The 22,243-nt window shown below is 42.5% G+C and overlaps 1 protein-coding gene across 2 annotated transcripts in view; it reads left to right on the forward strand.

Annotated features, from left to right (window-relative positions):
* Positions 1 to 22,243, forward strand: part of LOC309563735 (pyridine nucleotide-disulfide oxidoreductase domain-containing protein 2-like) — a gene marked incomplete at its 3' end in the record, with an annotated part of 73,974 nt that overhangs the window by 34,486 nt on the left and 17,245 nt on the right. Inside the window, exons 9-14 of one of the 2 annotated variants that reach the window (XM_082268334.1) lie at positions 3,973 to 4,114; positions 6,659 to 6,793; positions 6,979 to 7,051; positions 10,455 to 10,611; positions 14,729 to 14,883; positions 20,901 to 21,007. In XM_082268334.1, coding sequence (XP_082124460.1) covers positions 3,973 to 4,114; positions 6,659 to 6,793; positions 6,979 to 7,051; positions 10,455 to 10,611; positions 14,729 to 14,883; positions 20,901 to 21,007 — 769 coding nt within the window. The remainder of the gene's footprint in view (positions 1 to 3,972; positions 4,115 to 6,658; positions 6,794 to 6,978; positions 7,052 to 10,454; positions 10,612 to 14,728; positions 14,884 to 20,900; positions 21,008 to 22,243) is intronic. The other variant, XM_082268335.1, reaches the window with a different exon arrangement.

The following is a 22,243-nucleotide window of genomic DNA, read 5'->3' on the forward strand; positions in this document are numbered from 1 at the left end:
CTCCTTGTGGGTCAAGGATTTTCTTAACAACCCTATCCCTCAAAGGAAGGTGCTTTTCTATAAGTGAAAATGGGTTTCTCAGGAAGTGTATTCTTTAAAATTATATCCATACTGAGCACTGGCCATTACTTCATAAAAATATTCTCCACCTCTCTAAATTGAGCATGGAAATTCCTAAAAAAAAAAACATTCATATTTGTAATTTCTTGTGTGCACCTTATCCATCAGACAAAAGTCTTGGGAATCTTGTCCTACCAGCCTAATCGGCTCGTCGAGACGATCGGCTCTGTAACCCTTCTCCATAAATCTATTCTTTATAATTTGGGACTGTTGTAAAAAAAATCATTGTCAGAAGTACAATTCCTCCTGACCTGCATAAATTGCCCCTTTGGAATGTTCCTTAATCATACAGGGTGATGGCCACTGTATATGGGATGGTAACTATTGCAATCCCTGGGTTTAAAATGAACCTTGGTAGTGAGTACATCATTCTGTCTCATAATGGTTACATCAAGATAATTGATCTGTTCATCATTCCACTGCTAATCAAGTTTAATATTATTGGGATTGTTGTTTAAATGCTGCATAAACGCCTTAAAAGTCAACTCTGATCCAGACCATATGAAGAATAGATCATCAATGAATCTTTTATAGAATAAAAGCTCATCTCTATTTTGTCTGAATACAAATTTATCCTCCCACTCACTCATAAAAAGGTTAGCGAGGCCCAGAGCAAATTTAGCCCCCATGGCCACGCCCTTTTTTTGAGTATAGCACTCACCATCATACTAGAAGTAATTGTGTGATAGGCAGAACTCAAGATCCATCATCAAAAATTTCTTCTGCATATGGGGGAGGTCGTCACATTTGCTGAAGACCCAATTTAGGGTTAACATCGCACCTTCATGCTGAATCACCGTGTACAGTGATGACACATCAGCTGTCACAAGATAAATCTCACCATGAATATGAAGTTGGACATCTTTCTGCAATTGTAATACATTTTTTGTATCACGTAAATACGCTTTAGTATTTATAACGCTGGTCTGTAGGAAATTATCCAGATATTTTCCCACTCGTGCTGTAACTGAGCCTATGCCATTGACAAAACACAAAATCTTTTCCAGTTTGCACCATGGTTATAATCTAATCATCTGAGTCTTTGAGACAACTGCCAGTTTGTGGATGAGGATGGGTTGGGGGAGGTTGGGCTGTCTCCCTCTCACCTGTTCCCCCATCCACCCATTAGTGGCCATGTGCCTCCAGTGTGAGGACACTAAATTAAGAGTGTAGGACTGCAGATATAACAGGGTGCCGTGAAGTGGCTCTGCAGCTTTCACATGCGTTTGCAAATGTGTGTCAACTAAACCCCTGTTCTTTGTACCAAGAGACAGGTCTACTTGGTTGGTGAAAGACTGGAGGGTGAGTACATCAGACTGGGGGCTGGCTGACCTTCATGCACTTCTTACAATCCTTCAACCTCATTTTGTGTTTTGTTATAGGGATGGAGACGCCAGCTTGGGTCTCATATAAAGTCCCACCTAGTCCAATATGTTTATGCCATTGACAATCGGTTTAGCTGGTGGGTTATTAGGCTCCTTGTGAACCTTCGGGAAAGTATATATGGTTGGTATATGATTAAAACTTGGTGTATCTTTTCTCCTTTTAGGTAATGATTCTCTTAGCATAACCGTATTCGATTAGTTCCAATTGATAGCTGTTAGTAGGGATCTTTGTAAAGTAAACTATATGTAGAGGTATCCCCCAACATCTCAGATAACTGGGAATTATAGAATTGCTTATCTAATAAGACAGCACCACCCCCTTTATCCACAGAGCGGATTATAATATTATTTATTTTCTCAAGAATCTCAATACCTTCTTGAATATGTCTAGGGTTGATATTCTTTTTAGGTGCTATCTTTTCTAGGTCCATCAGAACCAATTTCATTAATACTTCAATATGATGATTAGAGGTTGAGGGTGGATTGAATAATGATCTATTTTTAAGATCACTATCCACTCCTATAGACCTGGTGTCCACTCAGTTAAAGGTGTGTGTCCCATTCCCTAGAAAGTACTTTTTCATATTTATTTTCCCTATTCATATTTATTTTGTATTTATGTATATCTATATACACATTAAATTTATTGATGGGTTTTTTTTATGGTACATTTCAAACCTGCATTCAAGATGTTAATCTCTTTATCCGATAATTGGATTTCTGTGAGGTTATAAATACTTCTCATTCGGTCTCCCTTCTCATTTTGGACCCGATGTCCTGCCCTACATCCCCTTACTCCCTTCTCTTTAATGGGTCCATTGATGAGTGTGGCCCTTCCCATTGAGGAGAACCTCACCAACCCTGGTCCCTGGGGGGGGGGGGGGGGTGACAATATCCCTGAGGTGGTCGTACTCTCCAAGCTTGTGACACTTTCACCACACCACGTGAGTTCCTCTCCCCATCAGAAAACAAACTCACCAGATTGGCAAAAATTAAGCCTTGGACGGTATTGGATGATGACCCGGTATCTCACACCTCCATCAATAGATGAATGCTCATAAATGAAAAAATGAAGCACCTAGCATAATCCTGTTTGGATATTTACTCCCCACGATCCCCCTTTTTAAAATACACTAACATGGTAAAAAAACATAAATCGCATAAAATAATCACAAGGATGATGAGCGTGTTCGGTCTCTCTCACTGTACTCCGATGCACTCCAGCTAGGTGATTCTCAGGTGATCCCGAAGTTGCTGTCATCCACTCACAGAGGCCGTGTAGTCATGTTTGGATATTTATTTCCCAAAATGTATTTAAATTTACAATTTTATGGTGAGTTTTATATATTTTGTATATTGAGTGTGAGTAATTTTGATTTTATACTGTAATATGTTTTGCAATGCGTTGCTTGGTGTTGAATAACAATGTTGGTGGCTGAGAGGTTTGCCGGCTTGGTTTCTATACTGAGCACCACAAATGATTGTTCCAAGGTGCGCACCATAATAATCTTCAGGTGGAAGGAGTTAACACTCCGGCCTGAGTGTGTATAAGTAGGAGAGGTTGGGTCGCGTGGCAACGCCTGCTGAAGAAGACGCTATGGCAAAACGTCTGGGTATGACTACGCGGCCTCTGTGAGTGGTTGACAGCGACTTCGGGATCACCCGAGAATCACCTAGCTGGATTGCATTGGAGTACATTGAGAGAGACCGAGCGCGCTCATCATCCTTGTGATTATTTTATGCGATTTATGTTTTTTACCATGTTAGTGTATTTTAAAAAGGGGGATTGTGGGGAGTAAATACCCAAACAGGATTATGCTATGTGCTTCATTTTTTCATTTATGAGCATTCATCCATTGATGGAGGTGTGAGATACCGAGTCATCATCCAATACTGTCCCAGGCTTAATTTTATGCCAATCTGGTGAGTTTGTTTTCAGAAGGGGAGAGGAACTCACGTGATGTGGTAAAAGTGTCACAAGCTTGGAGTAACCTGATCACTTCCAGACAACTTAGCGGTCTTACCAACCTTGGAACACAATTGGTCACGTGGTGGACTCTTATGCTTGTTCACGTGTCATTTGGACATCTATTTTGATGCACAGACTTTTGAGCGCTGCTAGTGCTGGTGTAGTTTATTAATTATTTTGCAGCAATTTTGGTTTGTTTAATGTTTTTTGTTGTCACTTCTCCATTTTTCCTCAACCTTTGCAAAATTGTCTATTGCACAGAGTGAGTTCCCACCAATGACTATCTTCTGCCATTTTGGTGGATACCTACCACAAGCCTCAGTGTAGAGCTTTAAGCTGCTTTGTATATAGTGATTGTCATATACAGATGGGCTTTTGCTTTCCATTGCATTTGTATTTAGTATAGTTGCAAAATTATTCAGGTGTCGATGGTAAGGGTTTGATGGAATAAAAATGTTCTGGAAAGACTTTATTCAGCTTGTTCCTCTTCTATGACAGCTATGTTTTATTACATCACGTCATGGGAGATATAGAAGGAAGGAAAGGCTCGTGGGGTTATGTAGAAGGAGGAATGGGCATGGTGTCCAATGCAATTGCCAAAGCAGCGACAGAAGCAGGAGCTGAGATTTACACAGAAAAGGTACGTGCAACCAATCTACTAAAGCTGGCCATAGATGGATCAAAATTGGGCTGGTTCAGCAGGGGCTGGCCAAATCTTAATCCATCTATGGCCCTTCCTGTTCAAGTCAAGAGACGTTGATCTAATGATTAGACTGTTAGACAACTTTAATTCAATTAGCACATGCGGCCAATCGCTAGGAGTCCCCACTGTCAGAATACAATGGCACAAGGAGGATGATTCCTCCATACACCTCGCTTGTATGGATGGGGAAATCCATTGGCTGATCGGAAAAGATTGATCCATCTATGACTAGCCTAATGCCTCGTACACACGCAACGATTATCGGCCGACTGATCTGCTGTCTTTTGTCCAAGTTGTGTTTTGTTGGTTGGAATGTGCCTAGACTGCACACAAATTTTCTCGGCCAACAAAATTCTACTTCAGAAGTGATGTCATGTGTTGGTTTACTTTCCGTGTGTTTTTTCTTCTCTGAGAATGCCCAGTCTTGCTCATCAGATTTTTGTCTGCCGAAATCTGTACTGACTGACGGAAAATCGGCTGTTGTGTTGACGGCCAACAAAAAATTTATAGCATGCACACCAGATTTTATTCGGCCAAAAAGTCGGAGTTGGTTGTCGAAAGCATCATACTAACAAGCCAAAAATTAGCTGATCGGACGTTGGCCGAAAATTCACGGCCAACTATCGACGCATGTGTACGAGGCTTAACACTACTAGGACAAAGTAAGAGAGGGATTTTATAAAAGATCTTTGTGCCCACTTTATGATATTATAAATACAGATATTGATCTGTTCTCTGTATCAATAAAGCCATTTTATCATTATGAAAACACAGAGATACAATCACTCTTCCCAAATCTGCCATTCTTTGTAGTGATCATTTTACTTGGATAATGTTAACTGGAAAACCATCTCACTGTCACTGTCCACAATAATTCACTGAAAGTCCGAGATGCAACTAAATGTATTATCCCTAAAATAAAACTATGTTCTCCTGTATGACGATCTGAACAAGTCCAGAATCCAGTTACTAAGTGATGTAAAAAACTCATAAAGTAAAGGAAAAACATTTTTCACCTTTGTGTCTCACATGCTCCCCCACCCAGACACTGCAGCTCACAGTGGGAGGGTTTTAGTAGCACTGCTGTCCATCTAGAAAATAATGGGTGGGGCTGGGTGTGGACAAGCTACAGTTGTAAATCAGCAGTGACCATGGAAGCAGGCACAGCCTACATGAGTGACAACTCTGCTCCAAATTCAGGGGCAATGCAGCATTGTTGTCACCCCATCACAGGAAGCTGCATTAGGTGGACTTCACTGGCAGGATCAATAAATATTTGGGGGATTTTGCAGGGGAGTACAACTTTAAGTGAAGATGCATTTATAATTAAGTGCTGCAGCGTGCATTTCTTTAACCACTTTGCCACTGAGTACCGTAGTACTACTGCGGCAAAGTGGCTCGTTATCGTCTGACGACGTAGACCTACGTCGTCAGACACTCCCCCTTGTGGGCGGTGCTCGCGCGCCGCCGGAGGCTCGCTCCCGCTGTATTCAGTCACAGCGGGAGTCGGGCCAGGGGAGGAGCAGTGGCGATCGCCTCTGCTCTTCCCCGATCGTCGGGGATCTAGTGTGGAGATCCGCCCGCCTGTGTAAACACAAGCGGGCAGATCTCCCAAGTGACAGGGAGTGACAGATCGGAGTGTTCAGCATAGCTGAACACTCCGATCTGTCCCTGGCTCACACAGTCACCTCCCCCCCCCCACACGTCAGTAAGCACCAGGCATACATTAACCCCTCCCTCTCCAATAAAATTAACCCCTTCCCTGCCAGTGTCATTTTTACAGTAACAGTGCATATATATAGCACTGATTACTGCAGTAATGTCACTGGTACCCCCAAAAGTGTAAAAAATGTCAGTCAAGGGTCCGATCTGTCCGCCGCAATGTCGCAGTCCCGCAAAAAAAAATCGCAGATCGCCGCCATTACTCGTTAAAAAAAAAACACCAAAAATGACAGAAATCTTTCCCTTTGTTAGTAAACGCAATAACTTTTGCGCAAACCAATCAAAATACGCTTATTGTGAATTTTTTTACCAAACATAGGTAGCAGAAAACAAATTGGCCAAAAATTTAAAAAAATTTTGATTTTTACATTTTTTTTTAGGGGAATTTCATATAAAAAAATGTGAAAAATATTGTTGTTTTTTCAAAATTTACGCTCTTTTTTTGTTTATAGTTCAAAAAGTAAAAATCGCACAGGTGATCAAATACCACCAAAAGAAAGCTCTGTTTGTGGGAAAAAAAGGACGTCAATTTCGTTTGGGTATGGCGTCGCACGACCGCGCAATTGTCGGTTAAAGTCGCACAGTGCCGAATCGCAAAAAGTGGCCCAGACGTAAGACAGCAAAATGCTCTAGTGGTAAAGTGGTTAATGGGAGGCTATAGCGCTAAACCAAAGGTCAGCTCCAACCGTGTCAGCCTGTAGAAGTAAGAAAAGATGAAGGCTTTTCATTGACTTTATGAACTTTTTCTAATTTTGGAAGGTAGTAGAGAAGATCTTAGTGGATAACAATGGAAAAGCTTATGGCGTTGTTCTACAAGATGGAACAGAAGTGCACAGCAGGTTGGTCCTATCCAATGCCTCACCTCATCACACATTTTTAAAACTGACTCCACAGGTAGGTACTTTGAAGTATATTTGGAATTTTTTAAATGTCTATTTCTTTTTTTTTGAGCCCATGGTGCGGAGCGCTAAAAAAAAATAACACAAAAAAGCGAACCAAAAAAAAAAGTGCACATTACTGTTGATCATCTGCCCCATGCACTTTGTGATAAAAGACGATGTCCTTTTTTTTATTTTTAGGAGCAATTGCCAGAGGAGTTTACAACAATGATCTCACAGTTTGACACAAAATCCCCCGTTACCAAAATAAATGGTAGGTTTGCTAAACTCAATTAAAGCAATTAGCTGAAGAAAGAAAATATCTTTACACTTTAGTTAATGATCCATTCTGAGACATGGGGATAATGCAGCTGTAAACTTCGGTAAGCAAATCCATTCATAATAATAATGGAAATAGTTTGGCTGCTTTGCGATTCCCCAATACGGGTCTTTTATTTAACCTCTTCAATACCAGGCACTTCTATCCCCTTCCTGTCCAGGGCAATTTTCAGCTTGCAGCGCTGTGGATGACAAACACTGTACCCAAATTACATTTTTAATATTTTTTTCACACAAATAGAGCTCTCTTAATAAATAAATTAAAAAAGACCAAAACTTTTGAAAATACCCCCTGCATTTTTTTTTCTTTCTGTTATAAAATTTTACAAATAAATAATTGTTCTTCATACATTTAGGCCAAAATGTATTTTGCTACTTTTCTTTAGTGAAAATAACCCAAATCAGTGTATATTATTTAGTCTGTAGGAAAGTTATAGAGTCCACCATCTATGGTATACTCTACATATAATAAATTAAAGTGCAGCGCTAAAATATCAATGACATAAGGTAGTGACTTAAAGTTCATTCAAAAAAAAAAAAAATATATATATATATATAATATATATATATATATATATATGAAAGTGACTAAAGAGCCTAAAGAAAAGTCCAGTGTTGAAACAAATCCAGGAGTGTGGATAAATAGCAATCCTTCCTCCTTGTGACACCCAGGGATTGTGTGAAAAGGGGACACCTCAGTGCACTAGTGAGAGAAGCAGCTTACCAAAGAGCCATGGCTACTCAAATGAATGAGACAGCCTCGCCAGATACAGCATAAATCTCAAAGACTCCAAGAGATCATAAGTAGCGCCGAGAGATGGTAGATTCCTCAAAGTAGCTCCATAGAAGTCAGATGGGAGTATGGAAAAAAATCGGTACAAAAGACCATAGCGTAATCCCGTAAGGTAATAATAGTAAATTTATTAACCACTTAAGCCCCGGAAGATTTTCCCCCCTTCCTGACCAGGGGGTATTTTGCGATTCGGCACTGCGTGACTTTAACGGACAATTGCGCGGTCGTGCGACGCTGTATCTAAACAAATTTGGCGTCCTTTTTTTCCCACAAACAGAGCTTTCTTTTGGTGGTATTTGATCACCTGTGCGATTTTTTGATCATGCGCTATAAACAAAAAAAGAGCGTAAATTTTGCAAAAATAGCAATATTTTTCACATTTTTTTATATGAAATTCCCCCCCCCCAAAAATGTAAAAATCTACATTTTTTAACATTTTCGGCCAATTTGTTTTATGCTACCTATGTTTGGTAAAAAAAATCGCAAAAAGCGTATTTTGATTGGTTTGCGCAAAAGTTATCGCGTTTACTAACAAAGGGAAAGATTTTTGTCATTTTTGTTGTTTTTTTTTTTTAACGCGTAATGGCGGCAATCTGCGATTTTTTTTGCGGTACTGCGACATTGCGGCGGACAGATCGGACCCTTGACTGACATTTTTGACACTTTTGGGGTTACCAGTGACATTTCTACAGTAATCAGTGCTATACATATGCACTGTTACTGTAAAAATACACTGGCAGTGAAGGGGTTAACTTTTTTTGAAAGGGCGGGGCTATGTGTGTCCCTAGGGGCGTGCTTTCTACTGTGATTGGCTGTGGCTACTAGTGTATGAACAGTGATCAACGGTTCTACATAGTAGAACCGTATGATCATCTTTCATACACAGGGGAGAATGACAGGCAGCTTGTTTACACAAGCTGCCTTACTTTCTCCCTCTCCCCCGACGATCGCGAGTGACCGGCGGACGATCGGGTCCGCCGGTCACACGCGCGGGGGGGTGGGTGACCCTCCGGGGGCGCGCGCTCGCTCCCTAAACCCTCACAGGCTAGCGACGTAGACCTACGTCACTTTGCCTGTGAGGGGCTGACTGCCGACGTAGATCGGCGTTAGGCAGTCGGCAAGTGGTTAAAAGAACTACTCACATATAAGATGTAAAAACAGGCATATAGAAAATGGTTGCTGGGGATCCAAAGGCGGCGTCCCGCATGTATCCAGTCAGCAAAAAACAGCAGTAGCCGGCTCGTAGAAGGGGCGTGTGGACGTTTTTGCGTTAATATGGTATGCCCTCAGCCAGGTATTGTCCTGTATACCGGTCTCACCAGTGGTTAATCCTGGATCGTCTCTCCCATATATACAATATATTCAATGGAATCGATATAGCCTCATATATGGTTCACATCCATCGATAGTATAGAATAAATCCCAGTTCATGTACAAGAAGAAGAACCTCATATAGTGAAGTACTGATAAAAATTACTTCTTTATTTAAATCAAAAAATGGTACTCACATAAAAGCAGGTAAAACAAGCGTGTAATGGATTAGGGACTGCAAATCCCTCGTTAGTGGTAACTTCCGGGACGCTATGCGTGCCAACCGCCGGATCTGCCTCAGCCCCTGGCTGAGGGCATACCATATTAACATCACGCTGGTTACCCCTGTAGGGGTACCGAGCTCTGGTGAGTGTGGGAAATATTGAAAGGGGAGCACTGGTTTCCTCACCCAGCACCTAACACCTGGATCACCCCGGAAAAATCACCCATCAACTTGAGACCTCACTTACAAATGAATTCACCTTATATACTTTTCTGCCGATTTTTATAAATTAATTAACAATTTGCACTATAATTTTATATATTTTTATTTTTATCGTCACATTTTTCACCTTATCAAATTATTTATACATTTCACAATTGTTTGTGACATTTTGCACCTGATCACTTTAAGCTTTTACATATTTATTTATTCATTATCACGCACGGATATACTGTATCCATTTTTCACTAAGATCACTTCTTCTTACTTGTCCCATTCTGATTACTAGTAGCCCACATTTTTTTGAATAGTGGCTGACACTTTTTTGGATAGTATTTTATCCAGTTTGGCTACTTTTTGCTCACTAAGCACTTCATATTTATTTATATTTTTTGATTGTGGCATAAAATTCACCAATATCATCACTTGTTGCACTTTATACTTTATTATTTTATACATTGTTGATTGTATCTGTTATATGATTGCATTATATTTGTGGCATTAGAGATTCCATTAGTATTACACCACTATACCTCCATATTTCTAGGCAGCGCCACCCACCTCACCATTCCTACACTTGCTATTGAATATAGACTGCATAGTCTGTATTTTTTGAGGTAGGCTGCAGCCTATTACCATTTCCATAAGCGCAGAACCCCCTATCTATACTTAATAAATCTTCCAAGTAGCCTGTGACAAGTCTTCTCATAAGAGAACTCTACTATAACTGTTGGCCTATTAGGAACTCTGTTATGACGTAATAATGAACTGAACATTGTGCTTCCCCAACAGTTGCTGTAGATCGGTTACCAAACTTCCTCTCTATACCAAACACAGCGGATGGCAAACCACTGCCCCACCACCAATGCTCCATCTTCCTGAACACTGAGCGTATGAACTTTCTGGATGAGGCCCATGAAGAGGCCTGTCAGGGAAAACCATCAACAAGGTAATGCTGAAGCTCACTGGTATCATTTATAAAACGCAGAATGGAAAGTATCCTCAGAAAAGCTTCAGCTTTATGGTTTGTTACACCTGTTGAGTTGCTTATTTTGGTAAATTAGCCTGGAGATCAATATAGGGTAATATCAGGGGAGGACTTGGCCGGGGGGCAGGGGGGCAATTGCCCCCCGGGGCCGCTCTGATGCTCCGTAAAAATGCTGCACCGCTTCTGCCACAGAAATGCCCGAAGGATTCCTGGTGAAGAGAAGTAAAAAGTCCCCACTGCTGACCTACTGAGTCCGGGATGAAGACAAGGACAGAGCGCAGACCTCCCCCCAAGCATGGATGGTGTTAACTGTGTCTGAGCAGAGGCCAGTTCCATGCACCACTGGAGACTCTCCTCCCTCAGGCAGTCCCGACCGAGCTGTCCCAGCTCCCCCCCAACTACCCGCTGCTGACCAGGTTGGGAACCCGGATTAAGCCCGTGAGTAGAGAGTACCTGGAGCGGAGCTTCAGCCTGGAATGGGGGTCAGGAGGACGAAAGGAAGAGGGAGAGTGGGAGGGGGCCGAGTCGCTGCACCATGGGCTTCTTGTTTGTTCTTGCCCCCTGGGCCGAAAGTTTCCAGTCAGCCCCTGGGTAATATAAATCATTCCTGAGAGTGGAAAGTCTGTGTGCTCCGTATCCTCCCCTGACTTCTGCAATGACTCAGTATTTTGTTTTTCTTATGGTTAGGGGTTTGTGGTTAATGATAACTATGCTTAATGATTGGGTTTTCAGTGTTACCCCTAAAAGGTAATTGAAAAATATAACTGCTCATGTTCATTCTGTTGCATTATCTTTTATCATTTTTTATTATCAATGTGCTCAATGTTCCCTGGTTATAGTCTCAGTTAGCACACGTACTATTAGGTAGGGTGACAACACTTACACCGATGAAAAGTGCTGTAATGTTATCAAACTCTGGAACTTCCGTTGCCAGACAGGAAGAAGTGGTGCTGTATTGCTAGCTTTATAGTTCTTGCAGTGCCACTTCTACCTGACAGTGGCAGTTCAGAGCCATGGCAATGTTTCTACTTGGTTTAGGCCACATTAAGGAGCCAAGGGGAGGACTTCCCTCACGCTCAACAGTTGTTGCATCTGGGAAGGTGATCTGCAATAAAGGGGGACCTGGACTGAAGGGTTAGGCTGGGAGAGGGGGCTGTACTGGGGGGGGGGGGAGGTTGTACTGAGATGGTCTTTACCAGTGTGGTCTAGACTGGCCAGTTTGGCTGGGAGGGGGAACTGTACTGAGAAGATCTGTACATAGGGGTTAAGCTGGGAAGGAGCTTTGTACTGAGGTGGTGACTTGGGGGAGGGGGGGGGTTTAGGGCTATGGGGGGATGATCTGTACTTGGGGGAAAATCATGGCTATGGATTGAGATCTGTATTGTGGGGGATATGGGCTTGGAGGGGCTGAATGTGTACTGGTTTTATTCTGTGCAGTGGCCTATACACTATGTCCTCCTGTGAGTATAGGTGCCAGTACAGTGAGTGGGCTTGGCTGCAGCCATTATAGAGAGGCGATTTGGTTAAGAGTAACCCCACATATACAGTGCCTTGAAAAAGTATTCACACCCCTTGAAATATTCCACAATTTGTCGTGTTACAACCAAAAACGTAAATGTATTTTATTGGGATTTTATGTGATAGACCAACACAAAGTGGCACATAATTGTGAAGTGGAAGGAAAAGGATAAATAAATCAAAATGTTTTACAAATAAATCTGTGAAAAGAGTGGGGGGCATTTGTATTCAGTCTCCTGAGTCAATACTTTGTAGAATCGCCTTTCTCTGCAATTATAGCTGCAAGTCTTTTTGGGGATGTCTCTACCAGATTTGCACATCTAAAGAGTGACATTTTTGCCCATTCTTCTTTGCAAAATAGCTCAAGCTCTGTCAGATTGGATGGAGAGCGTCTGTGAACAGCATTTTTCAAGTCTTGCCACAGACTCTCAATTGGATTTAGGTCTGGACTTTGACTGGGCCATTCTAACACATAAATATGCTTAGATCGAAACCATTCCATTATAGCTCTGGCTGTATGTTTAGGGTCGTTGTTCTGCTGGAAGGTGAATCTCTGCCCCAGTCTCAAGTGGATGTATTTGGCTCCATCCATCTTCCTATCAACTCTGACCAGCTTCCCTGTCCCTACTGAAGAAAAGCATCCCCACAACATGATGCTGCCACCATTATATTTCACGGTGGGGATGGTGTGTTCAGGGTAATATGCAGTGTTAGTTTTCCGCCACACTTAGTGTTTTGTATTTGACGTTTTGCTGTGTCCCCCACATGGCTTCTTGCAAACAAGACTTCTTATGGCTTTCTTTCATCAAGGTCTTTCTTCTTGCCACTCTTCCATAAAGGGCAGATTTGTGGAGTGCACGACTAATAGTTGTCCTGTAGACAGATTCTCCCACCTGAGCTGTGGATCTCTGCAGCTCCTACAAACTTATCATGCCCCCCCCCCCCAGTAATGTAGAGATGCCCCTCCTACAAAACAGCGATTTAACTTCTTAGATATTGGGTGGAAAAAGTGTGACCTGTAAGAGAAATAAGTAACTTTTTCTCTTTTCCCTCCACCAACACAGACCCTTCATACCCCATACAAGGCTGTGGTGGGAAATGTGTTGGGTTTTCATTGGCATGAAATGGGTGGCCGTGTTGAGCCCAGCATATTGAAGGCTGTAAATGTTTTATAAAATGTTCTTGTCTGAAATTAGAATACTAGTCATGGGCAGTTTCATACTCACCCTACATGAAGTGTATGGCCCATGGGCTCATAGAAAGCATCTTGGACTTATTTTTTCCTTAGGGTGAAAAGTGAGGTTTAATATTAGACTGCAAGATATCTCAAAGGGTGCCATCCAGAACCGAGGTGCTCGTGTGACAATACACAGGCCTGTCACTTCCGCCGGTATCTGTGCCAGTGCACATATGTGCACATTTAATTCTGGAACTGGTACTAAACGCCCTATATAAGGAAAGAAGCAGTGACAGAAAAATCTTCAGTTCGCCTGTGTTTCTTGTTCCTGTATATCCTGTGTTTATCCAGATTTATTGTTACCGACTTACCTTGTCTCTGGAATTCCCCTTCTCCATGACTTCTGGCTCGGCTCTTTTAAGGACTCTGATTCTCCTGATTCACTGGCTCCTGAAAATTCTGCTGTCTCAATCCTCCTGATCAACCATATATGAGCCTTAGCTCTGGTTCCTGACCTCATCGCTATTGTCTCTTCCGCTACGACAATGATACACCCACCTCCTGGAGAGTATCCTTCACTTGTCTGGATATTGTGAATGGGATTTTCTTTACCATAGACAGGATCCTGTGATCAACCACGACTGTTGTCTTCCGTGGATGTCCAGGCCTTTTTATGTTGCTGAGCTCACCAGTGCATTCTTCTTTCCTCAGAATGTACCAAACTGTTGATTTGGCCACTCCTAATGTTGCTGCTATCTCTCTGTAGCAGCCTTTTCCAACTAGGATGCCCAGGCACCCTGGGGTGCCTTGAGGCTTCTTCAGGGAGCCTTGGCAAAATGTCTAAAACTGGATCAAAAATTGTATACAAGCCAGCAGGCTTGTACTTGGCCTGACTCTTTGTGCCTCCTTGATGGTTGATATAAGCCACAGCCGTGACATCACACCATTCCCTGCTGAAAGCTGACCAGCTCTACCACTGGTGCACCTCGTCTTCCTGCTGATGTTCCTGTCGGCCTGTCTGAGAACTAGCAATTGGACATTTCTTGCAGCAGCCATCAGCAAACCAGCCTATCAGTACCCCTACTACTTTGAGCCTTGCATTCCCTGTCATCACCTCCAAGGGTGCTTGGACCTCAGCCGCAAGAGAAGCTCTCTCGTCACTTCAGCCTCCAACCAGGTATAGGACAATAGCTTCCAGTAAATTGCAGAAATGTCCCATTACTCAGGGCCAGGAAAGGGATCAGATAGGAGAATGGGAATGGAGGGTAATATCGAGCTGATTGTGAACAAATGCTAACAATGCAGAACGGGAGGTAATGATATATATGGGTAGTTGTGTGCATGCCAGCCATGGAAGTGACTCCAGTGTTGTATTTCCCACAGGCCTATGATGGAGCTATGTATCCCCTCATCACTAGACCCGACCTTGGCCCCTCCTGGATGTCATGTCATTTCCATCTTCTCCCAATACACTCCATACACTCTAACTGGAGGCCGGCAGTGGGATGAAGAAGAAAAGAATAGATATGCAGATAATGGTAAGTGATGATTCTTCTGGTGCATTATGTTTATTGGGTTATATTTCCAAATGAATTTCCATTGAGTATCATCGCTTATCTTATAAATTATTCGGTTTTCATTGCCTACTTCTAGCAGGAGAAATCATCAATATGTGTAGACCGAGTGCTTAGTGCCTGGAAGTGTCACCTCCAGGTCAGCCCATTTCCGGCTACGGCGGTTTTGGGCCAGATGAAGACCAATTTCCCTCCAAGTAATGGCAATGTTTGCTCATTAAATGAAATCAATAGCTTTAAGAATGACAAAATAGGCAAACCAATTCCCTTGAGATAATTCACTTTCTTTTAGTAGTTATAGAAGAGATAAGAATGTCTTTATACAATGTGTTGCTATTGCTATCCCATGGTAGGACAATCCTTTGCTATCCCACTCTAACTATAGAGACCCCCTTCCTGCACTGATGGCGAATCACTCTTTCCCCCATATGCCGCTGATGTTCTCCAGGCTTTAAAGCGATTAAAAAAACGCTGGACTTTTTTTTTCTGGACCCTGCAGGGTAATGTCAAAATGTGCTAGTATGCATCGCAATTTTAGCACATTATGTTAAACTTACCTTAAAACGAAGCATTCCAGTGCCAAGATGTCAGAGCTGCAGGCGCTCCCATCTTCACCCATCTTTCTCCTGGGTTCGCGGACGGGTGGCCGTTCCTTCAGAGCGTATGCACCAGTAATGTCACTGGCTGCATGTACAATAAATATCTCCTAAACAGTGCACGTTTAGGAGATATTTACACTACCTATAGGTAATCTGTATTACCGTATATACTCGAGTATAAGCCAACCCGAGTATAAGCCGAGGCCACTACTTTTACCACAAAAAGATGGGAAAAATGATTGACTCGAGTATAAGCCTAGGGTGAAAATGCAGGGCGGCGGGCATGGTGCAGGAGAATGCAGGGCGGCGGGCATGGTGCAGGAGAATGCAGGGCGGCGGGCATGGTGCAGGAGAATGCAGGGTACTGGCATGGTACAAGAGAATGCAGGGTGACTGGCATGGTGCAGGAGAATGCAGGGTGGCTGGCATGGTGCAGGAGAATGCAGGGTGGCTGGCATGGTGCAGGAGAATGCAGGGTACTGGCATGGTGCAGGAGAATGCAGGGTACTGGCATGGTACAGGAGAATGCAGGGTACTGGCATGGTACAGGAGAATGCAGGGTACTGGCATGGTGCAGGAGAATGCAGGGTACTGGCATGGTACAGGAGAATGCAGGGTACTGGCATGGTGCAGGAGAGTGCAGGGTGACTGGCATGGTGCAGGAGAATGCAGGGTGACTGGCATGGTACAAGAGGATCCGGGGTTGTGGGCATACTACAGGAGATGCAGTGCTGTGGGCATGTACAGGTGGACCATGCCCGCAGCACTGCATCCCTTGTAGCATGCCCGCAGCCCTGCATAATGGCAGGTAGTGCAGCAGTTTCCCTTACCTGCTCCAGAGGCGCCTTCATTTCAAAAATGGCGCCGCTCGGCGCCGACACGTCATTGCGCACGCGCCGCCGCCGCTCGTATACTTTTGGCTATTCCCGGCCTCTCCCGAGCGGCGGCGGCACGTGCGCAATGACATGTATGCGCCGGGCGGCGCCATTTTTAAAGCTCAAACACGTCGGAGCGGCCGGGAATTTTGTTTTTTTTTCTTGACTCGAGTATAAGCCGAGGGGGACGTTTTCAGCACAAAAAAATGTACTGAAAAACTCGGCTTATACTCGAGTATATACGGTATATGCATACCTATATGTAAAAGCCAGAGATGGAAGTTTACTTCCACTTTAAGATAAAACATTTATTTGCTGAATCTTTACTTGACTTGACTTGAAGAATAATTAAATCACCTCCTGAGTGAGTCCAGGATTAGCTTGAAGAGACCACCAGCCTTATGCTGGCCATACACAGATAGATTTTCGTTCAAAAATTTCAGTTTTTCTGAACGTTCGTTCGATTTTCTAAGCCTTAGTGCTGTCAAATTGATGTTCGTTTTTGACCAAAGTGAGAGGAAACTTCGGAGGAGCAAAATCGAAAACATTTTTCTTAGCCAGTTTCCACCCAGCCTATAGCAATTTGATGGCTGAGCAGGACTTTCGTCGTTCTGGGTGGAGGTCACATGCCTGACGAAGAGGTCCTGCGCAACTCCGAAACGTTGCACCTATCCTGATGTGATCCTTTTGCAATAAAAAGTTTCTTCGGACTGCTGTGCAAGATCCTTGATGTATGTGTATGTGTCTCCCGGAATGAGCCTCACGAGTGGTCGTGCGGCCACACTGCGATCTGTCCGCGATCAAAGTGTACCGGCCTGCTGCCGGTACCATGTGATTGCAGTGACCAATCACAGCAGATCACACGACGGTTGTAAAAAATGGATGGTTTTGATTCATGCCATTCATTGTTACAATTGTGTTGCTAGCTGTGATTGGTCAATGTGATCACATGGTACAGACAAGGCCAATTACAGCCCTGTTCCATGTGATTAGCTGTGGCCAATCACAACAAAACAAACTGAATGAATCAATTTCATTCAGTAAAATGCTTGCTTATAGCAATGAAATTCGTTGGTATAAGCAATCATATTGTGTAAAAAAAAAAAAAAAAGTCCCAATCACTTCCCCAGAGTAGTACAGTGTTACTATGGTAACATTATATTGCTCTGGTCGCAGTGTGTTGAAAAAAAAAAAATAGGATGGCTTTGATTCATGCCATTCATTGTTACAATTGTGTTCTTAGCTGTGATTGGTCAATGTGATCACATGGTACAGACAGGGCCATTTACAGCCCTGTTCCATGTGATTAGCTGTGGCCAATCACAACAAAACAAACTGAATGAATCGATTTCATTCAGTAAAATGCTTGCTTATAGCAATGAAATTCGTTGGTATAAGCAATCATATTGTGTAAAAAAAAAAAAGTCCCGATCACTTCCCCAGAGTAGTACAGTGTTACTATGGTAACATTATATTGCTCTGGTCGCAATGTGTTGAAAAAAAAATTGTAAACAAATAACAAATTGAAAAAGAAATACTATCACCAGTCAGTGTACCTGATCACCGCCTCACCAGTTAAATGATGACGCTGTACTGTACTGGTGTTAGTATGTAAAAAAAAAAATATATAAAAAATGTGTGAATTTTATTTTTTAATTTCTTAATATTCCAAAAAAAGGTTGCCAAAAATTACAACTTTAAAATACTCGCCATCCCTTATACTAAATACCTTGGACTATCTACTTTCCATCAGGTTACTCGGGGGATATTCCTGTCCTGGAGTTCTTGGGCCTCAAGAAAGGTTTTGGCTGTTAGTACATCAGATTTTCAGATATGTACCATAGTTTGTGGACTCTATAACTTTCCTACAGACTAAATAATATACACTGATTTGGGTTATTTTCACCGAAGAAATGTGGAAGAATACATTTTGACCTAAATTCATGAAGAAAGATTTTTTATTTGCAAAATTGAATAAGAGAAACAAAGAAAAAAATATTTTTTGATCTTTTTTTGTTTATTTAGCAAAAAATATAAAAACCTAGAGGTGATTAAAATAATGTGTTTTTTTTTTTTTTTACATTTATAGTGCAAAAAACCCAGTGGTGATCAAATACCACCAAAAGAAAGCTCTATTTGTGTGAACAATGTAAAAATTGAATATGGGTACAGTGTAGCATGACCGCGCAATTGTCATTCAAAGTGTGACAGAGCTGAAAGCTGAAAATTGGCCTGGGAAGGAATGGGGGTGAAAGTGTCCGGTATTGAAGAGGTAAAATAAATGAATTTTCAGACAATGTACGTGGTTTTCATTTAGAAATTGCATTCACTTCAAAATTAAATGTTAAAGGCAATAACATTGGTCAATTTATCGAAAGTACAAAAAATTTCGGTACAAATATTCACACGAATATTCTCGTTTGAAAATCTATACATGTATGGCCAGCATAGAGGTACAACCTTTACAAATGTATCCTTTTATTAGGACAAAAATCCAGTGCACAGCACCCAATGTGTGTATAATTAGGATTGTCTTATACAAGAAAGAAATGAGGTTCCGGCACAACGATGCTTAACCCAAATGTAAAGTGCATCCGGAAAGTATCCACAGCGCTTCGCTTTTTCCACATTTTCTGTTAGTCTTATTCCAAAATGGATTGCATTCATTATTTTACTCAAAATTCTACAAACAATCCCCCATAATGACAACATGAAAGAAGTTTGTTTGAAATCTTTGCAAATGTATTAAAAATAAAAAACAAAAAAATCCCATATACATAAGTATCTCAGCCTTTGCCATGACACTCAAAATTGAGCTTAGGTGCATCCTGTTTCCACTGATCATCCTTGAGATGTTTCTACAACTTTATTGGAGTGCACCTGTGGTAAATTCAGTTGATTGGACATGATTTGGAAAGGCACACACCTGTCTATATAAGGTCCCACAGTTAGTGCATGTCAGAGCACAAACCAAGCCATGAAGTCCAAGGATTTGTCTGAAGACCTCCGAGAGAGGATTTTATGGAGGCACAGATCTGGAGAAGGGTAAAGAAAAATGTCTGCAGCATTGAAGGTCCCAATGAGCACAGTGACCTCCATCATCCTTAAATGGAAGAAGTTTGGAACCACCAGGACTCTTCCTAGAGTGGGCCGTCCTTTCCAAACTGAGTGATCGGAGGAGAAGGGCCAGGGAGGTGACCAAGAACCCCAATAGTCACTCTGACAGAGCTCCAGCGTTTCTCTGTGGAGAGAGGAGACCCTTCCAGAAGAACAACCATCTCTGCAGCACTCCGCCAATCAGACCTGTATGGTAGGGTGGGCAGACAGAGGCCACTCCTCAGTAAAAGGCACATTGCAGTCAACCTGGAGTTTGCCAAAAGGCACCTGAAGGACTCAGACCATAAGAAACAAAGTTCTCTGGTCTGATGAAACAAAGATTGAACTCTTTGGCCTGAATGGCAAGCGTCATGTCTGGAGGAAACCAGGCACCACTCATCTCCTGGCCAATACCATTCCTATAGTAAAGCATGGTGGTGGCAGCATCATGCTGTGGAGATGTTTTTCAGCAGCAGGAACTGGGAGACTAGTCAGGATCGAGGGAAAGATGAATGCAGGGACAGACAAAGACATCCTTGATGAAAACCTGCTCCAGAGCGCTCTGGACTTTAGACTGGGCTGAAGGTTCATCTTTCAACAGGACCACGACCCTAAGCACACAGCCAAGATAACAAGGGAGTGGCTACAGGACAACTTTGTGAATGTCCTTGAGTGGCCGAGCCAGAGCCCAGACTTGAACCCGATTGAACATCTCTGGAGACATCTGAAAATGGTTGTGCACCGATGCTCCCCATCCAACCTGATGGAGCTTGAGAGGTCCTGTAAAGAAGAATGAGAGAAACTGCCAAAAAATAGGTGTGCCAAGCTTGTAGCATCATACTCAAAAAGACTTGAGGCTGTAATTGGTGCCAAAGGTGCTTCAACTAAGTATTGAGCAAAGGCTGTGATACTTATGTACATGGAATTGCTTTCCTTTTTTAGTTGTAATAAATTTTCAAAGATTTCAAACAAACTTCTTTCATATTGTCATTATGGGGTATTGTTTGTGGAATTTTGAGGAAAATAATGAATTTAATACCATTTTGGAATAAGGCTGTAACATAACAAAATGTGGAAAAAATGAAGCGCTGTGAATACTTTCCGGATGCACTGTAAATAATTCTGAAGGTAGACAGTTTCCTTCTAAGTGAAGTTTTATTAAAAGAACAAATCCCGAGGATTCCGGCTCCTCCATCACTCTGATGTATGATTGTAATTTTATATTGGATGAATAACACTTTATTGTAGAAGATGGGCGCTCTGGACCGCTGGGCTCAGGCTATTAACGGGCAATGTTGTAGAGCGGTTTGCCAATTTTCTTGAATCCCTCTATACTGACAACCTATTTTATCATATTATTATTATTGTTATTATTATATTATATTATTTTATTTCCTTCCATTCTTTTCAGTTTTCGGCTGGATAGAGAGATACGCTCCAGGGTTCAAGTCGTCTGTGATTGGCAGAGACGTCCTCACACCGCCCGACCTGGAGAGGATATTTGGCCTCCCTGGAGGAGTATGTAGAATCTGGTTGCACCACCCATGTCTTATATTTGTGTCATCACTGAATCACATCCTAGTAGCAAAACAAAAGAACACAAATTTCATATATTTCCGCTGACCTGTCTGTAGATGAGGCGCCACCATTACTTTCATTTTATAACCTTCTTTTCCTTAATTTTTTTGCCCGATGATTCTGCCAGTAACACATTTCCTGTCCTCAGGTGACAACGCTCACATCACTGTATCTATGGAGGAGCAACGTTGTCACCCTAGGCTGCTCTTCAGATTTGGACTTCAAACACGCCCCCCTTATCTCTATTACATAGGAGGAGGAGTTTTGTAGTTCACAAAAGATAGCTGGAAGGCTGATAACATAATTTGGGATATCAGTTCAGTGCACAGGTAGTTACAAGGAAAGCAGATTTCTGACAGGATCAATGTCTGGTGGTTGTGGGTTCCTTTAGGGCCCATCAAATTCAACATAAATGATGCACTGTTCCAGGATAATTATTGTATATTAACCCCTTAAAGTAGAGCTTTACCCTAAAGGTGAAGCTCTGCTTGTCTGCCTCCTCCCCCCCTCCAGTGCCACATTTGCCACCTTGTGGGGGGGGGGAGCGGGTACCTGGTTTTGACAGATCCCCACTGCCAGTTCACTGCAGCAAACTCAGCCGAAAGTTGGGCCCTGGCTGCAGCCGGCCCATTGAGAAAGTGCAGCACGATTTGTGCATGCGCAGTAGGAAACCGGCTATGAAGCTGCAAGACCTCACTTCCGGTTTCCCTTACCCAAGACAGTGCCAGCACCCGAGAGCCGATTCAAGAATCGGTTTGGGTGAGGACATTGCTGGATCCTTGGACAGGTAAGTGCCCTAATAGTAAAAGTCAGCAGCTACGGTATTTGTAGCTGCTGACTTTACATTTTTTGCTGGGGGGGGGGGGGTAGAGCTCTGCTTTAATAACTAATTCATGCAAAAAATGTTATTAGTAGAGAGGTGCACAGAAAACAAGATCGCATTTACACCTCCTCACTGTATTCTAGGTAACTGAGACACCGGAAGTGATGTCATAGACTCTGCCCAACGAGTTGCGTCACTTGTCACGTGACTTCCTTGGGTAGCTACCCTGCAGCACTACAGTATTCACATATGATTTAATCCCTTCCCAATGATGGAATGCAAATATGCTGCCTCAGCTTCAAGGGGTTGTACTGGGGTGATGTCTGCAGCTAGAGGCATCACCCCAGTACCGT

The sequence above is a fragment of the Pelophylax lessonae genome (genome assembly GCF_965119305.1).
Source record: "Pelophylax lessonae genome assembly, chromosome: 9".
In the NCBI taxonomy this organism is placed as follows: domain Eukaryota; kingdom Metazoa; phylum Chordata; class Amphibia; order Anura; family Ranidae; genus Pelophylax; species Pelophylax lessonae.